Source organism: Populus nigra, chromosome 14, assembly GCF_951802175.1.
Source record: "Populus nigra chromosome 14, ddPopNigr1.1, whole genome shotgun sequence".
NCBI lineage: Eukaryota > Viridiplantae > Streptophyta > Magnoliopsida > Malpighiales > Salicaceae > Populus > Populus nigra.
The window spans coordinates 10780186-10793217 of record NC_084865.1 but is presented as its reverse complement, the minus strand read 5'-3'; the positions used below and the strand labels follow the sequence as shown (position 1 = coordinate 10793217).

Below are 13032 nucleotides of genomic sequence, written 5' to 3'. Positions count from 1 at the left end.
CATTCTTGTTTTTGTTAATTGCTTCTTTGTTTTTTATTTATATATATCATCCCTTGGTTTTTGCGCTTGTCTTAAAAATGGTTGTTTGATGCCTTTTTTTTTCCTGTTTGCAATTGTATATGAAAGGATTATAGCTCTCCCTTTTTCCATCTTCTGCTTTGTTTGAGGTGTTTATGCTTTTTGACCCCTCTGGCAATCATGAGAATTACTATTTGTTTTGAGTTATGTGTTTGGCTATCATTTGGTTTTCTATTTTAAGTTGTTATCTTGCCTCTCATTTCTTATGCTTTCCTCTTTTACATATTTGATTTTGTCCGTTCAACTTTTACTTAGGTGATAGATTGATTGGGAATTTTCTTTTATTTTTTCATTTAAATTTTATTTTTTACATTACTACTATTGTTCTTTTACGTTGTCTCTACTTTCAACATCACGACAAAAAAAACATATTTATTTGTAAGTGTTAATTTTTATTCGGTGCAATTTTTTTTTTACAAAAAATTCGATAAATTTTCCCCTATAATGGGACCATACTAAGTTATCAACATCTTCATTTCTGATACTATTCATATCATAATTATGGTCCAATCATCTTCCCAATCAATACATCACAAAAATAATAGACATGTATTGTTCGATAATAAAGATACAATCAATAAAAACAAAATACATAAATAATTCTAAGGTTTACATAATTTCAAAATTAATTGATTCTAAGAAAAACAATAAAAATTTAGATTATGAATGTAACGCTCCCACTATTTTATCCAAGACAATTTCTTAGTTGAATATAAAAATTTGGGGTAAATTCTTCTTCTTCTTTTATCATTCTAACAATTCTAATCCTATACTATGATAAAATGCAAATACTTAATATAACACAAAGATATTTTTAAGTATGACATTCACATTAATTACATATAACAATTTTGTTCTACAAATAAAAAGTTTCATTCAAGATCTTTTGCATCATTCATTAATTTCAAAATACATGTTTATCGATATAAATACACAAAAAGTGTTATATATTGAAGTATGATCTATTTTACTACTGCGAGAGTCCTGAAAGTAAAATTATCATTTTTATCAACATAATTATCAATAAATGCAATGTATCATTTCACTACACCCATATAAAAATATTTCTCTTATATACTTTATTATGAATTATTAATATCTTACACCTTCATATTCATCCAATTAATTCTAATCTTAGCCATTTCATGGAGGTACTACTTTCTCATTAGGGACACTAATCCATTCGCCCATAAATCGCACACCAGTTCATTCACCTAATTACCAAGCACTAATTCACTCGTTCAATTACCGGGCATTTGTTCATCCGCTCAAATGTGTTCATCAGCCCAATTACCGGATGCTAGTTCACCCACCTAATTACCGGGCGTTAATTCATCCATTGACATCAAAACATAAATTATAGAAATTCTAATTAAAATTAACACATGTTTTTGAATTAACCCTCCTATAAAAATTCAAGATGTCGGACACCTACCTACTAGTAACTCTCTGTTAATGTTTCGAGCCTCCAACCTCTCCTGTTTCATTTAAAAGATCACATGATTTCAATACTTCATCATCCAATAATTTATTTAAAACCTCTCCACATAGTAAATTTTTTTATTAATACAATTTTAATGCATGGAATTATTCTCATTATTTTTTTATGTTCTTTAATAATTCCACAAATAATTCTTACAATGTTATGTCCACTTAAACTTTTAATTCACCACAATTATAAGGGAATCTTATATTATTATAAAAATTTCCCAATAACTATAGGAAATTTAATTCCTTTACACCTAATTCAACATATCATTTCATTATTATTTTTATCACTATTTAAATGCAATTCATTAATTTCTTCAAACTTAAAGTTTTATTTCTTATATTTTCTATGGTCAAATTCACCTTTTTAAGAGGAGGATAAATTCCCTTCTACTCTAACTTTTAATCCATCATCCAAACTCAATCCATCCATTTAAGTCATGAAAAATCTCCAATTACATCAATTCAATCCATCCCTCAAAATTCTTTATCTTTGCCGAAAATTCAAGTAAAAATGGTGAATTGATTATTCTTCAACTTTTCACTTGATTAACTTTAACCCATCTATTTATTTTCTTTTATTCTTTCATGCCAACATACAATACTCTAGCACAACTTCACAAATTTCATCCATCATTTCTATTTATCTAAGAGTTCCATAATCAAATGTAATAATAACTGAGCATCAATGTATAAAATTTCACTAATCAACATAATAAGGGATCAATAGCAAATCCAAGGTAGAAACCACTCTTTATCCCCCTCCATCTTCTTTTCTCTTATTTTTTTTCTTTCTTTTTTTTATACAAATTAACCTAATTAATGACAAGCTCAAGCATTTATTTCCTCAATAAACATATAATCAACATAAATCCATGCATTCAAACCACCTTAACATCAAGAACTCACCTTTAAATAATACCAATTCTACTCAATTCACGAACAAACATGGAAAACAATACTATGGATCATCATCGAGAGTTTTCTTACCCTTAAGAAATGAAGAATCAAAAGCCAAAAGAAGTTGAATCAAGATCTCCTTCACACTTCCCTCTAAGCTTAATTTTTTCTTCTCTAAAAGCATACTTAAAATCTTTAAACTCCTTGTAGGCTCCTTAATGTATCAAACCCTCTCTTTAATTACTTAACACTCATTCTATCTTACATTTTTTTTTCAAGCAATTTCCATGAAAAATGATAAAAATCCTCTTTTCACATTTTCTTCTCTTGGCCGGTTGCACAATCTCTCTTTTTCCTTTTTTTTTCATTGCTGGCAGCTTATAAAGAGGGTTGTATTAGGCAAGTTTTCAATTTGGTCCCTAAAGAAATTTCTAGACACTCATTTGTGCTATGAGTTTATTAGGAACTAGGTCGACCTGTCAGGCCAGTCCAAGTTTTATAACTATGATTCTTATAATATTATTAATTTTAATATTCAATAAAAATAAAAATAAAAATATAATATCTAATTTAATTTTTTAAATATATAAGTTTGATAACAATATATATTAAGGAGAACATAGACTTTTATTTATTTTATCTTGACCTTATATTTTTTAATATCGTTTTTAAATTTTGATTTAGAAAACAATATATATTATAATCTACACTTGAAACATTAGACAAGACATAGGTATTATTATCATTAATGTATGTTGTTCTATCTTGTTCATTGTATACTAAACACAAAATAAAAACAAATTATTCAGTCTAGTCCAATACACACCAAACACAACAGGTATTTATTTAGTCCAGTTGAATCTCGTTAAGTCCAATGAATACCGTATACCATATCAAATACTATCTTATTTTTATTTTTTACCCGTCTACTATTTATCAATATATTTAATTAGAGAAAAAAAACAAATATATGCACGCCTCTAAACCCCCAAATGAGCAAAGAGTGATGGTGAGAAAAGAACGTTTGGAAATAATAATAACCAAAGGCAACATCGCAACAACTCGATGAACAAAGAGGTAAAAAATAAAACCCCACAGTCAGATGAACATAAAGTTTTGAGATGGTCTACAGGCTAGCAGTCTGCTGGCTAGCCGGCTAGAGTTGCGAGATTCTCCATGCTCGTACGCAAAGAGACAGGCGTCATGAACACACCCAAGATCTATTTAGCTTTTGCCTTACACAACACGGTGAAGGGAGACAAATCCACCATTTCTCTACTTATTCTTTCCTGCTTTCGAACTTACATGATTTTTTTTCTCGCGGATGAGAAATATTTTTGTAAAAAAAATTAATTTTTTCATATTTTTAAATATTTAAATACACTAATATTAAAAATACATTCAAAAAAATAATAAAAAAAATATGACTTCAACATATTTCTAAATAAAAACACTCGAAAAAAAACAATAAAACAATAGATAAGGAGCATTTACGAAACGATAATGATGGGTGACTTTAGGGGGGACCATTCAGCACAGCAACGTTGACGTTGAGCAAAGGCAAAGCAAAGAACAATTTAGTAAACATTGTGGGGCCCTCGATGACAAGAAAATGATCAATTCTCCCACCCACCCATTTTGACTTTGCCATCTTCGATTTCTCATCGCATTAGTGTGTCGTTCAGGCTTCAAGCCCTTCTAGAACCATCCCTCCTCTTTCCTAACTCCATCAATCTAATCTTAATTTTTATTCTTTATTTTCTATTTTAAATTAATTTTTTATATTTTTTTAATATATTAAATAAAAAATAATTTAAAAACCAACTATTACTATAACTATAGGCATCTTGGATGAATATCTCTGGATTAGATTTTACAGGAGAGTTGTTTGTCAGAGAGAACCCCCGTGAAGGACAGAACAAATTTCTTTGAAGGTCTAAAGATTTTCTGGCCGTGGCTATAATAATGCAAAGCCAACAAAGGAGAAGTTGCATCCGAAACTCCCTCTCGCTCTCCCTGGCTGGCTGGCTGATCTAATAAAATTATAGGTGTGTACGTCTACGTGTGTAAATGGCCGTCCCAACTGGAAACTGCCTACCTCTTTCTTATGGTCAACCGTCCCAAACACGACATGTTCGTCCACTTATTTAGCTATTGTTTGACTGTGTGCTTTACTTTTCTTTATAATAATCCAACTATGATGTAAGAAAAAGTAGCAAGTACGCATCCAGAAGGCAGAAACCAGAACCCGAAGCATAAAGCAAGCAATTTTTTTTAAAAAAAAAAAATTCAGAGGGAATAGAACCCCCCACTACCTAGCTTTCTTTTACAACGATTGAAATCTAATACCAAATCCACCATCTTGATCCCTTCCTCTTTCAGATTTTAAATAATCATCAGATGGGTTCAAAGCTGTTCAAGAGTGGGGGAAAAGGAGGGCTGCAAGAATCCCATAATTTACAGGCAAATGAACAAATGAACTGACCCACTAATCTCCTTTGAGAAAAAAGCCGAGTTGATCATCTGATTGATTCCACAGTTTGCTAGCCACTGCTGATCATACCATTTAGAAGTGCTGTTTGTTGGCACTTCTTTCGTTGGCTTGTTGTTGGGTAGGGATCATCTAGTTAAGAGGATTCTAAGATGAGATTGGATGTCTCTGCAACAGAGATAGTGTGGTTGTGCTCTCCTTCATAGGTAACTACTAGCATTGATGGATCATCTAAAGCTCTCTCCACATGCTTACGAGCTGGACATCCTCTTACGCTGCTGCACTTGTAGTAACCTCTGTCGAACAAATCAAAAACCCAAAAAGAAATATATATTCTCATCAGCACGACACCTCTGCAAACTGAGTATTGTTAAAGCATATTTATATTATCTGGCCTCTGCCCAAGAATCTAAACTTCAATATGCGAGTCAATTATATTCTTAATGTAGGCATTGATTCACTCAGATTTTGTGTGAATTGTAGGAAATCAATGGTTAGAGACAACTATTATTTGGAGACTCAAGCATAGCATAGATAGAACTAGAAGAACTTAAAACAAGCATATGAAAAAGAAAGAAGCATACCTTGGATGTGGAGACCCTTTAATGGGCTTTTGACCGTACTTTCTCCATGAGTAGTCATCAGGTGGAATATCAGACATCTTCAAACTGATTGCTGGAACCCTCACCACTCTTTTCAATCTCATCTTTCTGCTATGCAAAATACATATATCCAACAACTGAATACAAATCCAGGATAAATAACTCTAAAAATCGAGACAGATGAATTAAAATCATGAAAGAGAGAGTTATATATAGATGTACCTTTTCTTGGAGCAATGGCAGCGACCAGGAGAGCCACACTTGCCAGCAGAATCCAGATTTTCAGAGCTACACTTTCTTTTCAAAGAAGATGTAGATAAAGGAGGCTTTCCAGCTGAAGAAACCTGAGAAACGTTTGTAAACTGAAAAGCTGATGAAGATGATGGCTGTTTGCTATCAGTATCACCAGTCAATGAAGAAACAAAAGAGTTCCCAGCTGAAGAATAAGAGAAATTTATAGTAGTTGTTGCCGAATCTTTCCTCTCCATCACCCCATTCTTTGGAACAAGAATAGGATAGTGATTTTGGTTGAGAACTGGAGGAGGAATCTGCTGGATTGGTGTGGCATAATAAACCTTAGTGTTAGCTTCAGGAACTTGATAACTTAGTTCTTGTCTTTGGTTAATTGGAGGAGTAGAAACAGGAGCTCTTCTAAACCGAGCATGACCAGTTCTGTTACGACCCAGAAGAGAAATGACTTTCTTGAACTTAGAAACGGCCGCATCGGCAACAGCCTTGCAGTCTATTTCCATATCCATGGAAGTTCTTGAGGTAGAAGTTGAAGATTGATGAAGATTTTGTTGATTTTTCTGTGACAATAATCTAATTAGCTTGTTAACACTCTCGAGCCCTGAAGCCGCTTCTTGGACTGCGTTTTCTTCCATTTTACTAGTTATTGAAAAACCATCGTTCCTGTAACCCATCACGAGCTCTACGGCCATGATCACTGAAACCACACCATCGAACAGAGAGAAAGAGAAGAAAGGCAAAGTTTTGTCAAAAGAAAATGCGAGGTGCTTGGGCTGTAGATAAAGGATGAAAAAATTATGAGGGATCTATGCAGTCTGGTCAAAATTATTGACCTCGGCTTTCGAAATTATAGAGGGGACACAAATTTTCTTTCTTGGTTTTCTTTTCCTCTCTCTCTCTCTTACTGCCGCAACGGTCCTTTAGAGGGTGGTAATTAAACGAGCGGTTTTTTCCCTTTTTTTTTTTTTTTAGCTTTTCTTCAAAACCAATGAAAAATATGTTAGGTAAAATTTAAAAAATTGTTTGGTCAAAAATGAAAATCTTTTGAATTTAAAGTATGTTATAATATAAAATCTCCATATATTATCAATAACTCTTTTATGATTATAACACCCTGTTAAAGAAAAACAATAATTTTATTAAATAAATATTTTGTTTTTTTAAAATTATTATTTTTTTTATTAACATAGATATCCGGATCAGCTTGCAGGCACCTCGACTAATTTCATGGGTCTTGAAGTTGACGACCATGTAAGTCTCTAGTGATCATCATATTAGTAATTATAGAGGTCAAACCTGATCTTTTAAATCATCTTACTACAAAGCAAAGCCTTCTTTGTTTTTCAAAAAATATTTTTTTCTAGAAAATATTTTCCTAACATTTTCATATTTAGAGGGCGGTAAGCAAACGAGCGGTCCCCCCCCCTCTTTTTTTTTTTAGCTTTTCTTCAAAACCAATGAAAAATATGTTAGGTAAAATTTTAAAAATTGTTTGGTCAAAAATGAAAACCTTTTGAATTTTAAGTATGTTATAATATAAAATCTCCATATATTACCAATAACTCTTTTACAATCATAACACCCCGTTAAAGAAAAACAATATTTTTATTAAATAAATATTTTATTTTCTTTTAAATTATTATTTTTTTTATTAATATGGATGTTCGGACCAATTTGAGGGCACCTCAACTAATCCCGTAGACCCTGAAGTTAACAACCTTGTAAGTCTCTAGTAACCATCATATTAGTAATCATAAAACTCGAACCTAATCTTTTAAATCATCTTACTACAAAGCAAAGCCTTGTTTGTTTGTCAAAAAAATACTTTTTTCTAGGAAATATTTTCCTAACATTTCCATACTTAACTTTATTTTAGAAAATTAGTCAACATGATTTATTAAAAATTAAGCTCTAAAAAAAAGAAAGTGTTTCCAATTTGCACGAGAACTTTTTACATGAAAGATTAAAAACTTAAACTAGCATAACACTTCATTGTTGTTATATAAATAAATGTTAATAAAATAATAAAATACTTCAAAATATATAATATTATTAGAAACTAACAAATTAATATGTGTGTTGTCTGCTGGTGTAAAATATATTAATTAGGATGGTGAAGAATTTTTGTATCATTGCTAACTTGTCCAATTCAATCTTTTAAAAATCCTACATCCAGATGCCAGTCAAAAGTGGATCTCTAATCATCCCATCTGAAAGTCTAGTTAGTCTTTTTTTATTCTTATTTAAAAAGGTATTATATTTCTTATTTCTTTTCTATATGTATTTTTGTACTACTATATTTTTTTTACCTAACTATTCCCATGTTTCTTATTTCCTAATTATATCTCGAATGTTCATTTTTTAAGGATATTATAGTCCTATTATTAGAAAGGGTTGTACATCTATACACCATTAGCCACCACCCTAAAAAAAAATTATCACTTTTTTTCTGAAATGATGCATTGTCATTGGCAATTTATATATTCTTGTATTTTTTTTGTATTTTTTATATATGAAATAAGTGTTAAGAGTGTATGCTTATAACCCACATGCTAGTTGTGGCTTTTCCAAGTGAAAAGGAGAAAATTCTTCTTATTTTTCTTTTTCTCTTTCATAATCGTATTTTTGAATTTTCCTTTAACCAATATTTAAAGCCCTATAATTTATTTATCATTTCATAATTTTACTTTTTAAATATGTTTATTTTTTCATTTTCATTTTATTAAATGAGCGATCCTCAAAAGAGTCCTAGTTTGAAGGATGTGGACCTTGATCACTATGCTTTTAGCTTCCTTCTTCTCCTTTCATTCCTTCAGGCAATAATGATATAGACTTTTGACAAATACCCATAGATCACAAGCTTTCCATTTTTTTTTGAACAAATTCTTTATTTGGGGTTCATAGATGAAAAACTTATAAATTGTATTGATATTCTACTGTTTTTTCTAACTATCCTTCCTTTAACTTTGATCGCTTAGATGATGATATTAAACTTTTTCTATGGATGAATCCCTTATCATTTCTTACAAGCATGTCATTTTTATTTATGTCTATAACGTTTTAGTAAGGCATATTTCTATTTCTTGATTGTCGTTGACTGATAAAATAATTTAATTCTTAAAAACTTCTTTTAAAGATGGTGTTTTCTCTCTTTATAAGAAGACTTTGGATGGTAGGGTTCTACTTCCTCCTCCATCCCATAGTAATATGATTTTTAAATGAGGATGAACAGATTCCCGCTTTATTAGCCCTAAAGCTTTGGCTTTTTTTTACTATGTAATTTTATTTTGTCACCATCTCGATCATCCATGCTCCCTTCACTTAATACATCATTTCTATCATCTTATTAGTTTTAGAAATTGTTTTAGCTTTTATTATTTCTAGGCTAAAAAGATAAAGGCCAATTTACTCCAAGAAAGATTCTTAACTTCCTTAATTTTTGGAAAATCAATCACATTTTTAAATCAACTAGATGGAGAGTGCCTCTTACCTTTAACTTGGAGATCCCTAAATATAAAAAAAATTATCCTCACATTGATTGAAAAATAAGTTATAAAGTTGATTAAGATTAGGAGAATATTGGTTTTTTTACCTCACTGGTCAATATAGCTAATGTGTATTTGATATAATTTGATGTTTTTTCAAATGCACTTGTAAGAGCCCGGCCCAACATGTTGTATATTATCCATTTTGGGCCTTACTACCCTTATGGTTTTGTTTTTGTGACGCGAGCCCACTCCTGAACCTGACACTCTAAAACGCGTACAATATGTTAGCAACCAGCACTACTAATAAGGCCCTGACTCTTGACGCTCGCTTCCGATGTGAGATACCACAACACTCCTCTCATATTTTCTATTAACCATAAAGTACAAATCCTATTATATTTTATTCTTTCACTTTTTTTTTATTTGCTTTGATCTTTTCTTTATTTTTGTTTGCACCTTATTGTTTGTGTTCTGTTAATTCTAATTTTGGACATTTTTTAGATTGCATAAATATAAGGTTTGATCATATTGTTTTCACTATAGATGTTATAGATACGGATCATGATCTTAATTATCATACAATCCTAGCTAACCACATTCTTATGGCTTCCAACAGAAATCATTTAAAAAACAAAGCTTAAAAGGCATGTGGCAAATAAAAAATCCAATGGTTGGCTCATGCTAGTGCTCTTTTTTTCCCTCATGAATAGGATAAAGGAGTAAAGGAAACTTTCTCCCCTTCATGGGACTTACTAATCAATGACATGATTATCAAACATAAAACCACTATAATGTTTTTATTGAATGCCTTTATGCCATGCAATTGAGTTAAGATACACTGTCAAACATAATTTGGCCTGAGCACTAACATTACCAAATTTCTTACTTTGGTAAGCATTTTCCTCTTCTTGTTTTTATTGCTACTATTTATTTAGTGTTTAATTTACTGATCTAGTTTTCTTAAAGGACACTAAATGTTTTTAATATGCACAAACATCAAGCCTTTTTGGAAGAACAATCTTATACTCTCAACTATTAGGTGACATTCTTACAAGATTAGTTGGAAAAAAAAAGAGTATTATTGTTTGGACTTAGAAGTTGGCTTGGAAAGTTCAAAATCTTTAATCAATCATTATAAAGTCCAATCACAAGATTACAAGAAAAAAATTATTTAATTTGAAAAATGATCAAGTTAGGTTCATAACGAAAATCGTTAAACATAAGACTGCTTAACATAAGTAGATTAATGTTTTTAAGAAAAATATGACTAAGTTTTCTAATGAGGGCATGATTTGGCTTCTTCACCAACTGTTCAGTCTTTACCATTTAGAATTCCCCAGCTAAGGCTTGTCTTCCTTGTTTTAAGCCTTACCTCTTATTCTAACATTAGTTTTTATACCCCTCTTCCTCTACTAGGGCTATAACCTGAGACGCTAATGAAAGTGATGAGAACATCATAGATGATATGAAGGATTTGAGAATTCATGATCCTTTTTTCAAGATTGGCTCATCAAGGTAAAAATAAAGAAGATGATGGAGAGAAGAAGACCTCTTATTCGTAGTAGCAGGAGGTAGGTGAAGGGTGAAGATAACATAGTTGATGCCTTATTATCATCATTTTAATGTAATGTTTTACTCTTGTCATAAATTATACTAGAACTTTTGTATATTTGTATTTATAAATATGTCTTGCTTTGATGACTTACTTTATACTATTTGCTAATATAGTTTTTTTTTTGTCATTTTTATGTGTGGATGAATTTTCTAATGGTTGTTTTTTTTACTATCTATTGGAAATGAAAATCATCATATATAGGAATGACATTCAATAAAAGTTGAATTGTTAGCTAAGAATGTCATTTAATGATAATCAAATAAGTTATTCCTAGAGATAATATTTAGAGTAGACTGAATGTTAGGGCACCATCCAATAAAAATCAGATCGATAGTCAATGATATCACTTAGTGAAGACCGAATTAGTTGTTTATAATATCATTTGAGAAGAATTAAATTGATGGTCAATAATATCATTCGGTGAAGAATAAATTGATGGCTAATGATATTTTATGGTAAAAATCAAATTGACAATAGTAACAACATATGTTTATTATGAAAAATTTATCTATGAAATAACTTTTTCATTATATTTTTCTATTTCATTCACTTCATATACACATTGCATAACATCTACTAATAGTACTACTACAAGCTTTGTAAGTTCTATAATTAGAAAAAGTATTACTTTTAAAAAATATTATACCTAGTTCTTCATTGCTTCAAATTTAGTTTTTAATTCATTCAATATTTCTTTATTATTAGCTAGCTTCAACTCATTTATTTACCCAAGAATGTGAGATGAACTTTAGTCAAAGATTTATCTTTCATTTGCTATAAAATCTTTGAAATTATAATTATCAAATCATCTTCCATTAACAATTACCAAATACAAAAGGCACTTAAAATATGCATATTATGTTCTTCCTCGCAAACTCTTTTGTCTTCTTTTCTATAATTTTAGCTACAACCTTATCTTATACCCTCTTAGTAAAATAAACAATCACTGCCATTATAAATTTTTTTCCCCTAAGTGATGGTGAGAAGAGCCTCAATACATTTATCCTTTATTATGAAAAGTGATATGGCACTTTTAGACTTTGTAGCTCCTATATGGGGTTGTGATGTAAATTTCTAAACTTTTAGCTTATCAAACACTTTCTTACCTTTTCCAAACAATATTTAACCATGGTTAGCCAGTAAAAACCTCATTTAATAATTTTCTTCATCAAATTTAGTCTGCTAAATGATTACCACAAACACTCTTATACACCTTACTCATGGCATAATTTACTTATTTTTTGGTTAAACAATGCAACAACGATCGAGTAACTAATAACTTATACACTATATCATCTATAATCATATAATATGTTATCTTGAGTGAAAGCTTTTTAACATGTTTTGTATCCTTCTTATCTAGGATTTTATTTTTAGGTAGTTGTTCATGGGATCAATCTAGCTTAATCCTTATTGAATTTCTACTGTCAACCTTCCTTCTATGCTCAGGAACAAAACTCGTTCTACCATTTTAGGTTTTTCAAAGTTGATATTCAGTGTTGACATTAACTTCTAATGCATCTGTTTATATTTTTTTATTTTAAGATTTATTTTATACTAAAAAACTATTAGTTTCTTGATCATATCTTTAACTTTCATCAAATAAATGTTCCATTCAACTTATTATTCATTACCAATTATGATTGATGTATATTTTAAGATCCTAGATACTCAATTCTACTAAAATCATAGGACTTGTAAGTAACATCTTATATTATGCTTTATTATTTAATGTTTTAAATCCAAATCATAGTCGATATTATATCGGGAGAAATTTCTACCTAACTGAAATAATTTCAACTCCACTAGTTATGTGACTTGATCTATAAAACTCCCCAATGTTTGGCATTCATTTATGTTATGAACTCTACTAGTGTCTATGCCTTTATAATAGTTCATGGCTTATAGTGTATATAGATCTCATTTAATTCTATAAACTACTTTACAATGCACTTGGCTACATCCAATTTTTATAGAGTTTTTTTAAATGGATAATTGGTCAACATGTGTATGATATGGGCTTGAAAATAGAGCTTTAGTTTTCTTAATGTTATCAAGAGTTCCAATACATTATTCGGTCAGTATATCTCTTTGCTTAGGTCTCATTATCATCTCACTAAC

The 13032-nt window shown here is 30.3% G+C and overlaps 1 protein-coding gene across 2 annotated transcripts; it reads right to left on the bottom strand.

Annotated features, from left to right (window-relative positions):
- Positions 1-4722: 4722 nt before the first annotated feature.
- LOC133672383 (probable WRKY transcription factor 7) lies at positions 4723-6691 on the bottom strand. Of its 2 annotated transcripts, none has more exons than XM_062092780.1 (3): positions 5782-6691; positions 5542-5670; positions 4723-5253 (listed from the first exon to the last, which is right to left on the bottom strand). In XM_062092780.1, exons 1-3 carry the CDS (start codon positions 6498-6500, stop codon positions 5094-5096), a joined length of 1008 nt encoding a protein of 335 aa, XP_061948764.1. In that variant the 5' UTR covers positions 6501-6691; the 3' UTR covers positions 4723-5093. The 2 variants fall into 2 exon arrangements, with proteins under 2 accessions (XP_061948764.1, XP_061948765.1); XM_062092781.1 differs by having other exon boundaries at positions 5542-5667; positions 5782-6689.
- Between the last annotated feature and the right edge of the window lie 6341 nt (positions 6692-13032).